At 45.9% G+C, this 21280-nt stretch overlaps 1 protein-coding gene across 9 annotated transcripts in view; it reads right to left on the bottom strand.

Moving 5' to 3' along the window:
* Positions 1-1157: 1157 nt before the first annotated feature.
* Positions 1158-21280, bottom strand: part of TIAM1 (TIAM Rac1 associated GEF 1) — a 438421-nt gene continuing 418298 nt past the window's right edge. For all 9 annotated transcript variants that reach the window (XM_049858598.1, XM_049858601.1, XM_049858599.1 and 6 more), the window contains 8 exons: positions 20556-20735; positions 20352-20470; positions 16767-16875; positions 11772-11830; positions 11167-11269; positions 8488-8575; positions 5292-5464; positions 1158-1679 (listed from right to left, as the gene is read on the bottom strand). In XM_049858598.1, the coding sequence (XP_049714555.1) occupies positions 1210-1679; positions 5292-5464; positions 8488-8575; positions 11167-11269; positions 11772-11830; positions 16767-16875; positions 20352-20470; positions 20556-20735 (1301 nt within the window). In that variant the 3' untranslated portion in view covers positions 1158-1209. The remainder of the gene's footprint in view (positions 1680-5291; positions 5465-8487; positions 8576-11166; positions 11270-11771; positions 11831-16766; positions 16876-20351; positions 20471-20555; positions 20736-21280) is intronic.

Below are 21280 nucleotides of genomic sequence, written 5' to 3'. Positions count from 1 at the left end.
CTCTTTAGGACGTGAAGAGTTTTAGCAGATTTACCCTGTTTCACTGGCATGAAGAGAAGTGTTAAACACGGAAGATATCTTTGAAGAGGTGGTTTTGCTGAGAGGGTTGGTCATGGACTGTGGGGGACAGGGGGTCATGGATGGATGAAGATGTGATTCTGAGAGAAAACCAACGATCGCCATGGCAACCCCACAGGAAGGAGGCTCCCCTGCCATAGGCAACAGACACACACACTGCTCATTCGGTGTCTTGTTTAATCCAACCAAACTCCCATCTCAAATATAGATTCAGACATTTTAAAAAAGACAAAAATTGTCTCCTCGGGAAAAAAAGGGAACCCTAAGCATGAGTTTCTTGTTGGCCTTTCGTATATAAATATAAAATCACCATGCCTCACTCTCTCTGTAAAAGGTTATACCCTCATTTTTTTTCCAACTCAAGAGTTAAACACGAACACTGTAAAATTCTCGCCTGTGTGTGCCCTGCATCTCAGGGAAAATACAAAAAATATTATTTTCTTTCTATTTTTCAAGTGATAAATTTGGATCTCTTTGCAAAGAGTTTGGCGTCTTTACAATTCTATGCAAAACTAGAGCTCCGAACACTGGCACTGAGTAGGACCAGCCGTAGACCAAAACAGAAGGAAAAAAAAAGGCTCATCAAAACATAAATCTCCACCCTCTCCTCACGCACCCCTAAAATACACAGATATTCTCAGACACTGAAGAGGGAAAGGAGCGGGAACACTGCAGGCTGGGCGGTGGCTTCGCTTCGCCGCGGGTGTGAAGGCGGACGCCCGCCCAGGGGTGGAGCTCAGGGTGGTTTCGGATGCAGCAATCATCTTTTACTGGTTTGTGCCATCCTTTCTGCTGTGCATACTCCTGGGGGCGGGGGGGGAATTTGCTTTCCAGTGTTATAGGATTTTTTTTTTCCTTTTAATTCTTCAGGCCCTGATTAGTGGAGAATAAATAAAAGCCCTTGGCAATATACAGAAGACAGGACTCAAGCTTATTCGAAATTCGGAACAATTCTTTCTGATGCTGTTGTCAGAAACGACAAAGTCGGTGGCTACGTGGCTTCAGAACAGAGTTAGCTGCCCGAACCATGAGCAAGAGTGCCCTGGGGCGGTCCGCCCGCGGGCACAGGAGGGCGGGCGGCGGGTGGCGGGTGGGCGGGACAAGTATCTACACTCTCAGGGACACGCACACTCATATCTCAGTGTTGAGTTTCCTGGCCGGGGTGAAGTCTTCACGCCTAACCCAAATGACCTCCTCGCCTGTGCTCGCTAGGCCCCCGTTGATGCCAGACAGCGCAGCTTGCTTCTTGAGCTGTGTCATCCGGGACGCGTGACTGTCCAGGGCCTCCCGGCCCCCTTCCCGCTGACTGATGGAGGCGGCCTGAAGCTGCTCCCGCAGGTCCCTGTCCACCGAGGTGCCCTTCGCTGACTCACAGAATTCATCATCATCACTGAGGATGTCTGTCTCCTTGATGTCATCCTGCTCCTCGTACTGAGCAAGATCGAACTGTTCCTCAACCCAGCGGTCAGTGTCCCCGCCACCGGGTGGCTGCTGGGGCTCTCTCTCCGGGCTGCTGGCAGAGACAGCGTCGGCATCAATGGTAAACCTGTTCCGAGCCAGTCGCCGCCTCCTCCTCCCAAGGGACTTGCTTGGGGCAGACACTGCACACACACACAAAAATATAAAAGTAAAGCCCCCACACGCTTTACGTGAGATGGAAATCCAGGCAGCAAATAAAGAGGACAGCAAAAACTGATGGCATCGGGGACGAAAGGTCCAGACCTCACTGGTCCACCCTGGAATTGTGGGCAACAGTCCTTGCTTTGCACAGATGCCTGAGCTTAGAGGGTGTCAGTACAACTGACTGGAAGGGGAGACAGGCGGGAAGGGGACACGGGAGAACTGTAGGTTATGGGAAAAAGAGGACTCAGCGCCCTCTGAAAGAACCTTCTGCTGTGCTACCTGGGAGACAGGTAACAGACTCCTGCTCCTCTCAGTAGTCCCCTCACCTGGGGATTAGTGAGTTGGTGTCCTCAGCCCTGAGCACCTGCCCAAGGCACTGACCTCTGAAGATGCCCCAGGGCTGCCAGGGCTCATCTAGTTGGGATACTCTTCAGTAGCGCACAGTGTGCTTCTAGGGTTTCCCTTTGATGGTAAAACCACCACAATGTGTCAAATAGGCAAAAGCACTGGCTCAAGTTATGCTGCTTTCTGGGGAATTAAATGCAGTATTTCTTGAGGACGTGCAGCTGAATTAAGGCATGTCACCCCTCTGAGAGAGTCGACAGAAAAGAGCAGCTCTCAGAGGAGCAAGCTTCTGATTATCTCCCGGCCCCTCGATGACAAAGTCCTACATGAACCGTAAGGTGAAGCCAGTTGGAGCCTTCAGCCCTCCTTGACTGCATTCTGTGTATCCCCAATTTCTTCCCAACAAAGCAATGAAAATATTGCTGAGTGGGTAAAATGAGAAATAAACAGAAGACAGGCAAGCACTTGACCAACCAGGTGCTATATAAAGTAACTAAGAGTTAAGAAGAGGACATCTTTGAACCCATCCTTTCATCCTACTACCCTCTAGGAAGCCAGAATTATTAAAAATAAACAAAAAACACCACCCAAACAAGCAAACGAACAAGCACACCACTCACACGTACAGGAAAGACGGCTCTCGCACAAGGGCTGTAGCTTCCCCCTCCCTAGGGAAGTGCCTGTCACATCAGAGACAAGAGGATAAAATGTAACATGGAGCTCAAAGGGAAGGCAAGGGCCCAAACGAAAAACTAGTTGGAAACTGCTTTCCTGAAACCTAGGCCTACAAACCTTTAAACTGCCTCAGTGCTGCTAGAACTTAGATAACTGTTCTTGATTTCTGTCCCGGGTAGCCCTGACGTCAACCACAGTGGGCACAGGGTCAGGAAGCTGGACAGTGGCCTAAACTGGCCCCCATTCAGGCATCTGCTCCCTGAGACCCCTGTACTGCCCATTGTCATTCCAGAACATTCCACTATCTTAAAAGATGCAACAAATGGGTACCACTCTGGTTTGAGGAGGGAAATGAAAGCCACTTCCAGGGAAAAATGGAAAAAAAGATAGGGGAAAAAACCCTCTGCCATTGGGAAGAATCAAAACTTCCTAATTCACCTCAGCATCACCATGTGGAGGCTGAGTCCTCACTGCAATCATTATTTAGAACTACCGCAAATCAAAGCTGGGTTATTGCAAACGTGTGAATGCTGAAGTCATGTCTACAACTTTGAAAAATGTCAAAAAACAAGATGGGTGGATGGATGATAGATGGATAGCTATATGATAATGAAAACAGAGAGAGATAATTACAGAGCATAGGTGGTTGGTATGTTTACTGTAGAACTCTTTCAACTGCTCTGTGTGTCTGAAATGCTTCAAAGAAAATGTTGGAAATATATGTATATATTTTAATTGGGTTATTGGCAGATGTCCAGTTTTTTGAGACTTAGAATTGAGTCAAGGTATCTAGCTTTCCTACCTATCCAAACAGAACAGCAAGAGAAATGAACAACCTGGGTACTCATGGCAATGCAAAATAAAGCACAGGTCTCTCTCTCGGCTATCAAAAAGATGCTTAATAACCAGCCAGTCTGACTGAGTTGCTCCCAGTCTCTTAGGGAGAGAAACGTTGATTTGAACATTCGTAGTGTTCGTTGTTAAGTCAGACAGGCTAGTGCTGTACCCATCCACTCGGGAACCATTTTAAAATCATCTAAAATGAGGCCCTGATGAAAGTGAGGGATTAAAAAATTAAAAAAGGAGAGGGATAAATACTTTCTTCAGCTAAAAAGGAGCCATCCATAGGACGAGCAGAAAATCCTTTCATTAGCCAAATCCTATAGACTACAACTTCAAGGTGTTCTCTTGCTGTTCATGATGACGGTATAGGTTACCGGTTGGCTGGGCTTTCTTTTATCTGGGGGTCTAAAGGAGTCTCGGCAGGAAAACTTTTGAGTGTCCTACAGACTAAAAGTGCCTAGTTTCAAAGTAAACACAGTTAGGAATTTGAGTTCATTGATTAGCAAGTGAAACCTAGCCAATGACAGGCTGGGCTCCCTGAGATTGGGACAAATACTCCCAGTCCTTAGGAAATACGCCCTGGAAAGCAAAGGGCACAGGTAGGATAATTCTGAGATGAAAGTCTCTACGGTGAAATATAAAAGGATACATGAACCCTTCTTTACAGGGACCCCGTGAGAAACTGTGGGTAGGGAGGTACATGATACCATCAGGGTACCTTGGAGAACCCAGCAGAACACTAAGTCTCAATAAATACTCATCAATGGATTAGCAGATTTAAGATAGCTAACCCCCTACCGTTAGTTAAACCTAAGGTGCTTAGTGGATGCAATGATCCCATACCAACGCTACGCAGGTTACAGCTATGAAAATCTTCCACTGTTCACAGTTCCATCTATGCCTCTTCAACGCAATGGGGAACAGGTGGGCAGAGACCTTCTTGGCAAACGCAAAGGTAGCTGCTTTCATGGGAAACCCTCCTGCAAAATTCCAGGCTGCCTCCTAAGAAAGGCGTTATAAAAACGTGGACATCTTGATGTCATTAAGTACAGGCATATTATGAAAACATCTTTCTTCCTGGAAATATTGCACTGTCACCTGTCGCTTGTGGGTAGCCATACTGACCTTCCTTCCTCAATGATCCAGAGCGGTAAGCCCTAAAGGAGTTTTTACCCCGGGACCATTGACACTCTGGATTCCTCCTTTCCAAGAGCAGCGCTCAGGGCTTCCTCAAATGAACAGTGAGGCTAAAAACAGAGCTGCAGGCACAGGCGGGGGTATAACTCCCACACATCACCTGGAGTCCTTACTGAGAACACCGGGCCATGGCCTTGCTGAGACATGACACACTGCTTTCTGCTAGACGAAGCTGGCTGTCATGCAAAGCAGCGGCTCTCATCGCACAAGCAGGCCAGGACAGCCTCTCCGGAAAGAGGGTGCCCGCTTCCTGCTGGCGCATGAGAGAGGAGCTCGCCAGCCATGGGGTGGAGGGCAGCGAAGGGCAGGCTGGAGCAGGGACAGGAGGAGTCACCACAGGGCAGATCCCCAGGAAGCCATCAAGACCAGAGGCAAAGGCAAGGACCCTCATACCAACCAGGGAAAAACTCTATCGCCACGTGAGCCCCCACAGGGCTACACCTATGCCTGGCTCGGCAAGGTCAAGCTCACGGGGCCCTACAGCGGAGTAGGGTTGACGGGGATCTTGAACGTCGGAATCCCCACAGTACCTGCCCTGCTCATGGCTGGCCTGGCCCCTTTCAGTGCACACAATCTCTTTCCTCCAAAAGGGACATACTGCTGGGACGAGGGAAGGCTTTCGGTTTTGAGGAGCTGTCTTCTGTGCTTATCACGCAAGATCGAGTGCACAGCCTTCAGGAAATCCTTCCGGCTCTCAGGGGAGCTATGGAAAGAGAATCACAAGTGTTAGGGAAGCGGTGCTCAACACATGGGCCACTACTAATGCTGTCAGATGCGGCCAGACAAATACCGCCCAGGAGCCAAGGTTAAAGACTGAGGGTATGACGCCCGTGCCTAGGCTCAGTGGTATTTTCATAGCTGGGAATGGAGAAGGCACACTCTTTCCCCTTGATGCTTTGTGATTCATCTCCTGCAGCTGATCTGGGCAGAGCAGTCCACTAACGATGGAGTCCCTGGGTGGTGCAAATGGTTAAGTGCTCAACTACTAGCCAGAAGGTTGGTGGTTCACACTCACTCAGAGGCACCCTGGAAGACAGACCTGGCAAACTGCTTCTGAAAGGTCACAGCCTTGAAAGCCCTATAGAGCAGTTCTACTCTGCACACATGGGGTCACTCTGAGTTGGAATCGACTCAACAGCAACTTAACAACAAGAATCTGTGAAGGTCCCTAGGTGGCACAGTTTGCACTCGGCTTCTAACCTAAAGGTTGGTGGTTCAAACCTACCACGGGAGAAAGGCCTGGCGATTTGTTTTCATAAAGGTCACCGCCAAGAAAACCCTACAGAGCAGTTCTACTCTGCACGCATGGGGTCGCCATGAGTCAGAACCGACTCGATGGCAACTAACAATAACAACAATAGTCCACTAATGAAGAGACAGGTGGAAGTGGCACCCAGAAGCTGACAAATTCTGCTCGCAGCACTTACGGCAGAAGCATTTGTTCTAAAATGTTTTGGGGGACAAAATGAAGCACAAGATCCTTGTGGTTCTGCAGAGCTCCCTAAGAATGATGTCCCAACATCCTTAGTTTCCTTCAAAGTTGTAGTCCTGTTCCAACACATAAATATTAAAGCTACATTGCTAAGAACTAGAATACCTTCCCAAATCCTAATTTGCATGGTAAAAACGTATTTCCTAGGTTAAGAGATGGTGGTTCAGTCGTAGAATTCTCACCTTCCACAGCAGAGACCCAAGTTTGATTCTGGCCAACGCACCTCCTGTGCAGCCTCCACCCATGTGTCAGTAGAGGCCTGCCTGTCGCTAGGATGCTTCCAGACTAAGATTAGGAAGAAAGGCCTGAGGATCACAACAGTTCAGTTGTGCACGGGCTTGCCATGCTTTGGGGGCCCACTTGTTGGCGACAAACAACAACGGGTTACTCTTCGTGTCCCATTCTCAATATTTTCACCCAGGTGGGTTTCAAAAGAATCATTCTTCCTTATGAAAACTTATATGGTGTCTCTATGGCTTCTCTAGAGGCAGGCTCCCCGGACCCCGTGGAGACTTTACCACAATAATCACAAGTGGATTGGCCTAAATAGATGGTAAAGATGAAGCTCAACCCAGCTGTGGACTACCAGAGGAAATTTTCAATTCTAATCCTGATGACTTGCTGGGGAATGCAGCTCCCCCTACTTTTTTGATCCCCGTCACCCACAGAAAGGCGATTAGAAACAAAGAATGAGCTCTGAAGTCAACCCCACCTGTTGGAACCCAGTGCTCGCCTGCTGTAAGCTCTCAGGCAAAGATGCTCTACGAGCCCTGCATCCCCATCTGTACAACGGGAAGAAGAGGCCCCCGCTCTGAGTAACTGCAACAATGCACGCGGTGTGTTAGCGCAGGGTATGCTCAGGAACTGTGCCCGCTCCTGTATTTGCGATTTAAAAAACCATTGCCGTGGAGTCAATTCCGACGCACAGCGACCCTGTAGGACAGAGTAGAACTGCTCCATAGGGTTTCTAAGGAGCGACAGGTGGATTCAAACTGCCGACCTTTCAGTTAGCAGCCGAGCTCTTAACCGGTACGCCACACGGCAATGGCAGTATGAGACAGTGATAATAATCATCATCATATTGACATGGTTTAATTTGGGGGTGATCCATTGCACACCACTACACAATGTGGGCATCACGTCAGTACTGAGACTACTGAGTGTCCATGTCTTCTGATTAGGCCAATTAAAGCATGATTGAACATAAATCACAGTGAAAGCCAAATACACTAGAACGCTGGCTACTGGCTATCCACCTCAATATCTTTAGGTGAAAAAAAGACTCAAGAACTGGCTGTGCCTTAGTTTGTCAGTGCCGCTGTAACACCACCACCAAAGTCGGTGGCTTTAACAAACAGGCAATTATTTTCTCAGGTTAGGAGGCTGAAAGTCCAAATTCAGGGTACCACCTCAAGGGGAAGGATCTCTCTCTGTTGGCTCAGGGGGGTAGATCTCTGTTTCTACAGCCCCAGCGTTCCTCAGTTCCCCGGCGAGCTCCACATGGCATCTCTTCTCCCCACTGGTGCTTGCCTCTCTCTGCCTCTTTGTATAACCCAAGTGACTAGGTTTAAGACACACCCTACACTGAAATGGCCTCATTAATGTAACAAAGAAAACCCTATTTCCAAATGGGACCACATCCATAGGTATAAGTTCAGGTCCCAATACATTTGGGATGGGGGTGGGGGGTCAGAAGTCAACCAGTAACAGGATCCACATGGAGAAAGGTCTCAGCTTCTCAGAGAACTAGAACTAGAAGTTCCACTTCCACCCGGAATCTGTGGGTGATCCTGAGCACCCTATGCCACCCTGCCACTGCTGCCATTTCTCCAGTGAGGGGGAATCCTGGGGAGACGTTCACAGGCCCCCGCCCCCCACCTGCCTCTGCTGTGCATCTCAGGGATAAACAACGTATCCATATGGCAAAACAACTGCCACAGGACTGCTGCGCCCTTGTAGTTTATCAAACGGGAAGAAAGCCCTCTTTGGTATGTTCAATAGCTTTGAAAATTTATATTTTCTTTCAAAAAGGTATTAAATTAACCAGGTTACTGTCTATATTCTAATAAAACTAGTTTAACTTCTCCAGTTACTGTTGTTTTAGGAAACACTGCATAAGGCAAAGCACACAGCATCCCGGGAGGCAGAGGCTGGCTTGCAGGGCACAGAGGGGCTTGGAAGACCCCAAGCACAGCCACCTTCCTGCCCTCTGTGCCACACACCTGCAGACTCACCTGCAGCACAGGTGGAAGACCCTCTCTGGCCTCCCCTCAGACTCCGATTTTACATGGACGATTTCACACACGGCATTTGCATCTGCATCTAGATAAATTAAAACAAATTAAGGCACATCTGAAACGGATTTATCTGCATTTTTACAAAAACATTTCCCGCACTCTGCCAGTGGAACCTCACTAGGCCCTGTGACGGGAAGAGACAAAGTGTTTGCAAGCCTAATGGACGGGAAAAAAAGAACACTGGGAGTACATCCCGTTGCTAAAATCTCCTAGCTGAAGAACTTTTCAGCTGCTTAGCGCATTTGGCTGAATTATTTCAATTAAGTGGTTAGTTTTTTGGCCAACAGTTGGACGAGACCAAGCCCACGATTCCCATGAAGATTTCATCAGGCCAGAGGCGCAAAGAAACAAGTCCATGCTGGTCCATGGGGAGCCTTCCCACAGAGCACCCAGGCGGAGTACCCTGGGCCTGCCCCAGCAACCTGATGGGCCTCCTCGTTCTCAGCCCTCTCATTCCGAAGCCAAAATAGTAGGCCAAGAAGGTGTGGGACAGTCATTAAGTAATTTCTAGGCCTTGCAAAGCCTAGAAAACCATTTTCTTTCCAGCCCTGAATAAAGTGATTGTGAAAGGAACAATTTGATACAGACATCTCACCGCCCACCATGAGGTCTCCTTCTTACCCAGTGGCTCAGAACTCTGCTCACAAACCCTCCCTGTGCCCCCAGCATGTAACCCCAACTGGGAACCATTTACAGAGAGCTTCATATGATTTCCCAAATGAAGAGAGAAATCTAGAAATTCCAGTTTCTGATTCTCTAATCTACTGGAATGTGTTTCATAAGGAGGGACTTGTTGGCAAGTCCATCAAAGTAACCTTTTATCTTGATGGTTTTACACTTGATTTGAATGAAAAGTGGGGGGTGGGGGGGGTGGAGGTGGAGAATGGGACCTCATATCACAAAGATAGCTTTGTTTTCAAAATGGAGGGTCTTTATACATTTAGTCCTCAATGAAGGCAAAATTCCTGGCTGAGAAGTTTGCAGTCTTGCTACAGACCTAAGTTTAACTGTTTATAAACCAGGCACAAGGAACTTAAGAATGAGATAATTCACAAACGAAGACTGCCAAGTAAGGCAATCTTAGTAGCTATGTGCCTAAACCTCAAAATGCTATTATAACCTTTTCTAGTCTTACAACATAGGGGTCTCAGAAATTCACAGGTCAATCAATTCTGCCAATCAAATCATAACTAAAAAGGCACATGGTGGGAGCACAGAAAGCTTTCTGAGCCTTCCTACAGCAAATAATTACTCTATGATCTACAAGTCTGAGTCTTCCTACTGCAAAGCCTCACTGCTGTGAAGGAAAACACGTCCAGTTTAATGACGGTGAAGTTTCTCCTCATGACGCTCATGACGAGGGCCAGTGGGTTTTGTGAGGATCAGACCCAGTTCTATTGCTCAGGGAGGGTGACAAGTGGGGACAGGGAGAGGCCGAGCAGCACAAATCGGACACTTGGAACTTAGCGCTTACATCAGACGCCAGAAACATAAAATGGAAATACAGTCCGTCATGAACCCAGGGCCTCTCTGCCGATGCCTCCTCTCTAGACCTTGGCCCCAAATATATCTCTGGACAGGGCCTCTGAGTTCCAAAACCAAAAACCAAACCCGTTCCCGTTGAGTCAATTCCAACTCATACCAACTCTAGAGGACAGAGTAGAACTGCCCCATACAGTTTCCAAGGAGCATCTGGTGGATTCGAACTGCCAACCTTTTGGTTAGCAGCCATAGCTCTTAACCACTGTGCCAACAGGTTTCCAGTAAATACAGTAAAACCTGCAAAAGCCAGAACCTGTATAAGGCAGAAATGCACATATTTTCCAGTTAAACGAGTGATGGAAGAGCAGTAAGGCTGTACCCTGTCAAAGGCGGAAAACCTGAAAGACAAGGCTCTCCTGCTGAGTTCCGGCTCTCACAGGTTTCACTGTACTGCTCTCTTGGTCGGCACCCTGCTGAAGTTTACATCTCTTCTCGTGTCTCAAAACATCATCTAACATTATCCAGAGTATCTATGGCCACCCAACAGCTCACCTCACTACCGTCTGCTCGCAGAAGCAGTACCGCCATGTCAAACACCTTCATGCCAATACCAAAGACAAGTGTTTGCAATGCCTCAGGGCAAAAAGAGAAAATGCTTCTCCAATTGATTTACTGTGAGCTTGGTGGTCTTTTTTGGTCTCCCACTTAAAAGGCAAGTGAGCAATTTACATGGGCTTTGTGTCCTCATGGTCGCAAAGATTCTTTCCAGAATTAAAAGACCTGTTGCTACTCAAATATCAGTCACTGTCTATGGGGCAGTTCTACTCTGTCCTATAGGGTCACTATGAGTCAGAATCGACTCGACGGCACTGGGTTTGGTTTTGGTATCGTTATTAACATATATATATATCAGAGTGACTAGAATCCTCAGAGCAATTCTGAGGACAGGACAACCGTTTACTCAGCTCATTTACGCGCTCAAATATCTAATAAATGACTGGGTAGATAAAAGGGAATGGAATCATCAAGAGGAACAAAGTTTAAACATGGATACCAGAAGCTGACAGGGCGGCTGGACCAGCACCTGGCCTCAGACACACCAGACATGCACACCCAGCCCGGCTCAGAATTTACCTGCGCTTGCCAAAGCCCGGACCTGCAGGGCCTCGGTAGGGATCATGTGCCGAAATCGAAAGGGGTCCCAGTCTTCATAAATCGAAAGCCTGTGAGATCCTACCTGCAGGAGAGAAGGAACCAGCTGCGTCAGAACCACTGGCTCGACCCCTGGACCCGACCCCTGAATTTCCTAAACCTATCGCTGACCCTCACCCTAGAGCCCAGTGCTCACCCAAAGGAACTCCGCCCCAAGGGCTCCTCTGTCCAGCAGAAAGTGAGGAAGTGACAGGTCAGGTGACTGATACACTGAGGGGTATGCAAGTAAGTGGGCTAACCAGATACAGGCTAGAGAAAGATAAAGCACAGAGGAGAAAATGGGCCCCAGCACAAGAACGGGAAACGGGAAATAGCATTAGGAAGGCTCTGGGCTAAGCAGGCCCCAGAGCTATTCACTCTCAGGCTCCCTGAAGGAAGGCAGGATGGGAGTCATTAGCAACACTGAAACAAGAAATCACAGACAGGACTGAGCCTGACTAAGGGAGGGGAAGCTTAGGCACACATTACTGAGAAGACGACAGAGCCAGAGGTACTTTCAATCTATGGGGTGAAATAACAAGTCTTACAAGTTTCTTCTTCTGCTTGGAGCCATCTTTATACACAAGGACCACAGCAGTTTTAAAGACTGGAAAAACAATAAATAAATAAAGGCAGTTATGCTTGGGGTTTCCCCCTGAGTTCAATCGTTTGCAGTAATAAACACTACAGTTATGAAGAGGGCAGGGGGATTCCAGTGAACGGACTCCCACTCAACCTTCCATTTGTTCATCACATCTACGGAAACCAAAAGCCTCCACATTCAAAAAATAAACACAATCTACATCATGTGGAAATACCTCCTGCCCCTGAAACTTCTAGTTGAAATAAAAATTTTAACTATGGTACTTGCTATGGATTCAATTGTCCCCCACCCCCGCCCCAAAATATACATTGTTATCCTAACCCCTGTACTTGTGGGTGTGTTCTTATTTGGAAGTACAGTTTTGTTAAGTTAACAAGGTCACGCCAGTGCCAGTTGTGTCCCAAACCCAATCACTCCTTAGCTATAAAAAGAGCAGATCACACACAGGCACATTTATATACTGGGAAAACAGACACCATGTGTTGTGATCCTCCACAAGCCAGAGAACCAAGGAACGCCCAGGCAACTGACAAGAAAGGGACTGTCAGAGCCAAGACCTTGACTTGGACTTTTCACCTCCAGAACTGTGAGAAAATAAATTTGTTCTTCAAAGCCACTGTGATGGTTAAGGCGTGTCAACTTGGCTGGGCCATGATTCTCAGTGGTTTGGCCGTTACATAATGATGTAGTCATCCTCCATAATGTGATCTGATGTGATCAGCCAATCAGTTGTAAGGGGAGTTTCCTCAGGGGTGTGGCCTGCACATTTATGGTCATATGTATGGACATATGTATGGTCGCTCTGGCAAAGCTCCAGATCCTGTATCTGGCTTGTCATCATCTGACTTCTTGTTCTTGAGACTTGAGCCAGTTGTAGCTACGTGAGTCATGAGAAGGAAGCCTCCAGCCTGACGCCTGACCCGTGCACGTTGGACTCGCCAGCCTCTATAAACACAGGAGCCATTTCCTTGAGGTAAATCTCCCCCTTTTTTTTTCTCTCTCTCTCTCTTTATATACATATGCTTCACTAGTTTTGCCTCTCTACAGAACCCAGCCTAAGACAGCTACCCACTTGTGGTATTTACGTTATAGAAGCACTAGATAATTAAGGCAGTACCCACTTCAAGTTTTAAACTTCAGCTGATACAAATCCAGCAAAAAATACTGGTTTACCAACTGAAGAAACAGAATTGCTTCAAGGTGATTTATATTTATATAAACTAATACTTGCACACACACACCCCACACACCCCACACACCCACACACACACTTTATCACAATTCAGGAAATATAATTCATCTTTCTGATCTGAAGAAATAAAAATTACTTTCTGACATAAAATGCAATACCGCTTCCTCCAAACAGATTGGATCACTGTGAGCTCTTTATGAGAGGGAGCGCGCAATTTTATTTTGGGGACGACTGGGGAGATGCAATGGAGTTGTGCATAGTTTTTCACTGAATTCCTTAAACAAGGCCAAACGTGTAACACTAGTGATCCCGGCTCCTCTCCTGATACCCAGGCACAGGCGGGGCCTAGGCACATGGCAGGTGGTGGGGTCACTGCCTGGGTGTACCAGGTGCAGAATCAGAGAGGAAAAGACCATGCAGAGAATACTGAGGGATGGGCCATCGGGCTGCCAGTGCCCTCTGGAAACCAGCCCAAAGTACAGTAAAACCCTGCAAAAGCCTGAACCTGTGTAAGGCGGAAACCTATCAGAGAAGGAATACACAAATATTTTCCACTAACACAAACAACAGAAAAGTGGTTAAGATACACCCTGCCAAATGCAGAAAACTCACGAGACCCGGGGAAAAAAAGGCAGTCCTGCCGAGTTCTGGCTCTCACAGGTTTCACTGTATCTGGTTCATTTTCTGTCTTACTTTGCTTGGCAGCAAACCAACTTCAATTTCAGAAGAAAGCTGCATTATTTCCTGAGATTAGAGGTTTAAACCAAAAGACAACCACATTTTACCCCAAAAGTTGCCTTCTGGGTGGTAATTAACCTACTTCCCGGAAAGCAACCCTTCCTTATTTCAAAGGGCACTTCTTAGGCTCTGGGAGTTTGGCCTTACCTTGGAATCACACCAACACTGCCCACCGTGTCAGCTTTTAATGACTGGGAATCCATGGGTAAGCGCATCATGATGGCTGCCTCTTTTCATAATCCTTACTTTAAGTCTCTGTGATTGCTCGAGAGGATTCTGAGCCACGATACCCTTGGCTCTTACCAGCCAGCCTTCGCAGTTTTCATCTTGTTAACTAGGGCCCTATGGAGTTTTCTCCCACTGTTGTGCACTGGGGTTTAGGTGTGTAGCCTCCATTCACAACTCGGACAGGTGCCGTGGGCTCACTTCCTTCCAGTCACATACCCTGTACTTCCCTCTCGGAAGCAGTCCATGAGGCAGGAAACAGAAACAAGGAGAAAAACAGCACACACGCGTGTGGACGTACACACGCACACACGTACACATGCCCGCCATCTGAGCCTGCAGGGTAATTGGCACCTAAAGCCCCAAACCTCCAAACAAGCATTTTCCTGAATACCCAGGCTAGCAAACTATAGCCATGGCCAAATCCAGCCTGCCACCTGTTTTGTACAGCCCACCATCATAGCCCCGCTCACCCGTCTGCAAGCTGTCTGTGGCTACCTTGGCTCTCTGGGTGACCTCTTGGACCACAAGGCCTGTAACATTTACTATGTGGCCCTTTATAAAAAAAGGTTACAGACCCCCACTTTCTGCCATGCAAATTATTTCCTTATTCTAAAGCTGCTTACTTCCAACTACATGAAATCTATAAAATTTAGAGAACAAGCCATGAAACATTCAAACACTGAACTCTGGAACTGCTTGCTAGTCTTTATCCCAACATTAGAAATAGGTTTGGGTCTTTCTTCATTTACTTCCTACATCCTGTAAGTGACCCACTGAGAAGCAAGCATCAGGGAGCTCCCAGGCCCGTCTAAGAGGAAAGTGCAAATATAAGAATCATAAGCTGTAATGTTGAATAGAAAACAAACGTACCCACCCCCACTGTGATGGATAAGGTTATGTGCCAACTTGGCTAGGCTGTGATTCTCAGTGGTTTGGCAGATATTATGTAATCATCTTCCATTTTGTGATCTGATGTGAGCAGTCAACTGGCTGAAAGCCAATCAGTTTCCTAGGGGGTGAGGCCTGCATCCAATATACATGCACATTCTGGCAAAGCTCTCTCAGGATCCAGCATCTTACTCGTCGTCTTCTGACCTCAGGTTCTCTGGACATGAGCCAGCAGCCTGCTGACTGATCTGCGATCTTCAGATTCACCAGCTCCTGCAACCCCATGAGCCATCAGCCTTCCACCTGACCTGCCAATTTTGGATTCCTCAGCCCCTGAAACCATGTGAGTCAGGAGAGGCCTCCAGCCTGATACCTGACCCACAGATTTGGGACTTGTCAGCCTCCGCCAACTGCATGAGCCATTTCCTTGAGATAAATCTCTCTCTCTCTCTAATATATGCTTTACTGGTTTTATTCCTCTAAGAGAACTGAGCCTAAGACACTCATCAAAAATTACCAACATGTTAAAATATTCCAATTCTCCATTATACATCATTTTTAGTCTCATGCTTTCCTGTCCACTTAAATGCTTGTTATTTTGAATGAAATGGCATCAACAGCTACAAGCAGTGGCTCCTTGAAAATTTTAGGAATATCATTAAGTTTCTCAACAAAAGCTGAGTGAGCTAACAAAGTGTCCAATAAATCTCTGCATTAAACACTTTGATTTTAATATCACTAGGTGATGTCCCATTTAGGAATTCTTTGTTCTCATCATGGAGGATAAAAGGGCTCTGATAAAGAAGCGGAGCCCTGGTTACATAGTGGTTAAGCACTCGGCTGCTAACCAAAAAATCAGTGGATCAAACTCACCAGTCACTCCAAGGGAGAAAGATGTGGCAGTCTGCTTCTGTAAAAATCACAGCCTTGGAGACTCTATGGGGCAGTCCTACTCTGTCCTATAGGGTTGCCATGAATTGGAATCAACTCAATGGCAATAGGTTTTTTGGATTAAGCAAAGCCCCCCTAGTCCAGAAAAATAACATAAGAAAATAGAAAATGTGTCAGAATTCCTTTATGTTCCTACCATGAATCTTCTAAAGGGAGTCTAGGAAAACACACAACACAGAATGAAAGTACAAATGATTGATGGTTTCAGACTCAAGAGCAACACTGCAATGTGGTACACAACCATTCACACTCCACAAAAGCCATCTTTGCTGTATTCTGCACAATCCCCAGTGTGCTAATCCAAAATTGTCCTCTCTCAAGAAAGGGTAATTGCAACACAGTCCCGTGAGGTTTCCAATTACAGCAATACCATCCATCTGAATTGGTTTATTACAAAATAAATCACTGGCAACAGCTCTACTTTCACTATTATTAGTAACAAGTTGGTCGAGATGCAACTCTCAACCGATCAAGGCACACCTGTGTTGCCGGGACTGTTCAGCTGAGAACTGTGTTCTGAATCCTGGCGTTAAAAACAGCAACACGGAAAGAAGGATTGAAGATTTGGGGCCTCAGAAATAGAGGAAGTATTGCCTTGATTTTTCACTTTATTTTTCCTTGACTAATTACTAACCCATTATTTTGAAATTATACTCAAAGTGGTAGTCGAAAAAATCAATCAATCAATCCTTCTCTGCCTGCATGTTTCTACCTGAAATAGACTTGGGCACAGCCACGTAGCTGGTCGGCCATGTTGTACATATTTAACTGGAGGGTTTGGTTTAGTATTTGTGAGGTGCTGGTGGCAACAGCAGGAAGATCAATTCAGACAACTGCAATTAACTTTATTTTAATAAATAGCATCTTGGAAAAGGTATGTTCCTGTTTTGGAAAGTAAGTCGGCCTTTTTACCCCTCCTCAAACCCCTCCACCACTACATACCGAATGCTGCCAACTCCGGCTCCTTTTTCCACTTTCCCAGCGAGGCTGGTGGGTTCAGCCAGATCACAGTGGTGTGCAGAAGCAGGTCCCCCATACTCAGATCCGCAACCTGAAAACCAGGGACACGGAAGACTTACCGGGAGGGGTTTTCAATACACAGATTTTCATGATGTCTTATAATTCAGCAGGCTGATGTCAATTTGACTTCATAGAAACATTGTCTCTAAAACATTTTGTCACTTTTTTCCCCCGTGTCTATCTACCTGAATCTCAGAATAAAAGTGACAGAAGGGTACTAATTGGGGCTCCAAAATTCACATGCAGTAAATCTGTCAAAACTGAGTTACAAAATTAGAGATGTTTCATGTTAAGATAGAGACATGTCTCAAGCAGACGCTACTGGTTGGCTACCAATGACAAAGATCCACCGAGAAAACTGCAGACACTTCCACTTGGGAGTTAAATTCCCCTTGGAGTCACGGTCTTCAGGGAAACAGTGGAATCTATTATTTCTTCTTGTTCTTCCTACTCATTTAAAAAAAAAAAAAAAAAAGGTGTTTTGCTTTAAAGGAAGCAGCAGCCAAATGAGGGGCCTGGAGATTCCTTTTTAACCATGGGCAGTCTGAGCACTGGAGTCTGCAAAGATCACGAGGTCCAAGTTGTCCATCTCAGGTGATCTAACGCTAAACCATCTCAGATAGACAAGCCTTCGTCTCCTTTTAGAGCCATGCAGACAGGATGCTTCCAGAGGTTCCTCTGGAATTCCAGTGTCTGTTCTTCGCAGCCCTGTCCACCTTTCTCTACGCATTCCATTCCACTCACCAGTTGCCATTGAGTTGACTCTGACCCATGGCGACCCCCTATGTATCAGAGTACACTTCAGTCCCATAGGGCTTTCAAAGGCTGAGGTTTTGTAAGGTCACCAGGCCTTTCTTCTGAGGCACATCTGGATGGACTCAAACCTCCAACCTTTAGGTTAGCAGCTCAGCATGTTAACCATGTGCACCACCCAGGGACTCCTGGCCCACTTATGAGCCTGACAAAATGTCAAGCTCCCATCCAGTGTGGGGACACTTCTAACAGTCTAATCATAACTGGGATGATCACCTAGTCTCTGACCTGGTCTCTGTGTAAAAGAAAAGAGGTCAAGACACTACAAGAATCAGAGCCCACAGCCCGTTCCATTTGCAACCACCCCCAACTGCAGGAAGTTTTCCCTCTGATATGCCTCGCATATGACTTCCTTAAAACCCATTCTCTCCCAGGTTTTATTTTTGTGGAATCGAAATCATTCCATCCTTTCTACTTTGAAGTCCATTCTCCTCAAAGAAGAAGAGGTTTTTTTTTTCCCTCCTTTTGCTGAGTAATCCGTCACCTTTGATTATTATACCTCTGCCCCCCAGTGGGGGCTTTTTTCCTTCTTGTTCTTCTTATTGTGTTAAAACATCTTTGTTCATTGCTCTCTTTGCTAGACTTTCCAAGCCTTAATTTTTCTGGGCTTCAGACCTCCTGATACTGATACAGTATTTTTCTTCTCTTTAATATTGGTACTCAGTCAAATATCCCTCCTTCCATCTTTTGTACATTTCCTGTTACAAGCTCAGCTCACAAGAGAACACTCTGTACAGCACTGTATCTCTTTGTTCCATGCTGGGAAGATTTCTCACTTGATTGTCAGGATTTTATTTTAGGGGACCACTTAAGCCATATTCCCTTTTATAGTCTCTGACTTTTGAATCATATCCATCTTTTTTCTAAATTCTTTGCAATCTACTATCCACAACACCTTACAGTCTTAAGCATGATCACTTACTCCTAGTCATTAAAATCTAGAAATTAATACATCATGTACGATGAAAATCTTTGTTTGTTTTGACCCAGTAAAATCCACTTCTGTCAGAATGGAATAAACTAAAATATAGGATGAAAAAAGTCTTATGATCAAAATGTTTGTGGCAGTGTTCATAACAGTGAATAAATGAAGCCAAGAAAATTTTCAAACAATAAGAATCCATTCATTATGGTCTAGCCACACAATGAAATATTACACAATGATTAAAATGATTCTTTTTTAATAATTTAAAATAACACAAAAAGTCACTGTTCAATATAAATTTTTTAAAAATCAAGGTATAAAACTACTTTCAAAATATAATTAAGCAATGTATACATGTAATTTTAAAAAGTCAAACTCCAAAACATTATGAGTAGTAAGTTTTGCATATTGAGATGAGATGGTTTTTCTTGTCTTTTTCTGTATTTTGCTATTTTCTTTAATAAACACAAATAAAATTTCATTTTTTCTTTTCCCTATTATAAAAGGTTAAAAGAAAATGAGAACTAAATCCAGAATAGCAGTATCCTGGAGAACTTTTCTGGAGGTCCCTGGGGGGTACAAACGGTTTGGTCTTTGCTAACCAAAAGGTTAGTGGTTCGAATCCAGCCAGCAGTGTCTCTGAAGAAAGGCTTGGCAATCGGCTTCTGTAAAGATTAAAACCAAAAAACCAAACTCATTGCTATCAAGTTGACTCCGACTCATAGCGACCCTAGAGGACAGAGCAGAACTGTCCCACAGGGTTTCCAAGGCTGTACATCTCCACAGAAGCAGACCGCCACGTCTTTTCCCTCGGAGGCGCTGGTGGTTTTGAACCTCCGGCCTTTCGGTTTGCAGCCAAGCACTTTAAACATCGTACCACCAGGGCTCCTCCATCTGTGTGAGAGCCTTGATTTCACCACTTTCTGAAAATTACCTTTTAACAGTCAAAAAAACTTCCTTTGTTTCACAATGGCCATAAATATAAACCTGGATAATAATCCTTTATACCTCTGATGATGAGGTTTTCTCTCATCTAGACTAAACAACCACAGCTTATCCACCCCCAAGCCTTTAACCAGCCTGCTAATCACAGCACTAGTGTTTTAATGCATAGTTCCCTTGCCAGGTTTTCTTTTTTTTTTTTTTGTAACAGTGGAGAACAAAACCTAGTACAATACTCCAATTTAATCAGAGTATATGGAAGCATCTGTGAGTATTATTAAGCATGAAATCCCTCTGACTCATCCGGGCATTTTTTTTTTATATGAGTCCTTCTCAACGACTCAAGCGCAACTTCTAGTTCACTCTAAACCCTTTCCAAGTATGTCTGTCCTCCTGTTGCTGTCTCCTCTAAGTAGATGTTTTGGTGGACTTAAAAAAAAAAAAGATTCATGATTACTTGAAACGTCCATTCACTCAACAAGTGTTTACTGAGCACCTACTATGTGCATACAGGATTCTAATCTTTGGAAGTATAGCCTTGGCTCTGAGTGGCTCTTACCTGCTAATGGAAACGGCCTGACTGTGGTAACAGACATTTACTCTCACACTTAACATAGAACAGAAGGAGATCCCCCCACCCAGGTGAAGTGGTGAGCGTCAGAGACACGCCAGCTATGTAAAAAAATGCACGTTTTAGCCTTGGATAAAAGTTTTACCACAAAAACAGTATTTTCATAACTATTGTACTTACCAATAACAGGTAAAAAACAAAATGAAATGATACACAGTTTTCTGGACAGGTACCCCGAGAAGAAGGGGGTCCTCACCTCTTTTTTCTCACCCGTCTGTTCGGCAATCAGCTGGTCGAACACAGCACCAAATTCTTCGTGGATTTTCTGCATTTCATTGATATGACTTGCAACTTTGTTCATAGTCTTGATGGCCACTGGAAGGAACCAGACCAGGAATGGAGAGGTTATTGGAGGCTCTCACGGGGAGGTGAGGGGTGGGGAACCCTTCGGGCAGCTCACCGTCCAGGTGGTAGTGCTCCTCACTCTCAGCGTCAGTCAGGGCAAACAGCTCCTTCAGCAGGAGCGGGTACTTGAGGATCCTCTGGATGGGCTTGATGAGGTAAGACTCCAGCGTGGACGAGTGCTGTTGCTTCGGGTTCTGGGCATCCAGGAATGCCTTGAAAGCCGAGTCTGTTCTGGCTGGAACCGTTTAAATACAGGGTGTCAGAGGGGCACGCCCAGCTCACTCCCTTCTCACAAGTTCACTCGCTTTTCCAGAGAAGCCTTTTTATAGGGCTGAGTGGAGAGTGGGCTGCAGTGGGGGAGGGGGTTTCAGAGAAACAACTGGAAGGGCCTGTTGGTCCGATATATTTATTTATTTATGGGGGCACGGCACGATGAGTGAATAAACAACAGAATTTGTAAACATACAGCCTTGGTTTGTCAGGGACTATTGTTCATCCTGCTGGCCCTGGTTCTCCTACTCTTTCAAGCATTTTGCTGCCAGGAGAGCTCCTTTTACCACAGCAGTGCTGATTCAGTGGTAGAACTCTTGCCTTCCGTGTGGGAGACCCGAGTTTGATTCCCGCCCAATGTACCCGACGCAGCCACCACCCATGTGTCAGTGGAGGCTTGCGTGTTGTTAGGATGCTGAAGAGGTTTCAGTGGCGTTTCCGGACTGAGACAGACAAGGAAGAAAGGCCCGGGGATCTGCTTTGGAAAATCAGACAATAAAAACCCTATGG

Source organism: Elephas maximus, chromosome 18, assembly GCF_024166365.1.
Source record: "Elephas maximus indicus isolate mEleMax1 chromosome 18, mEleMax1 primary haplotype, whole genome shotgun sequence".
Lineage (NCBI taxonomy): Eukaryota > Metazoa > Chordata > Mammalia > Proboscidea > Elephantidae > Elephas > Elephas maximus.
The sequence above is the reverse complement of the archived record's forward strand: the minus strand, read 5'-3'. Positions and strand labels throughout refer to the sequence as shown.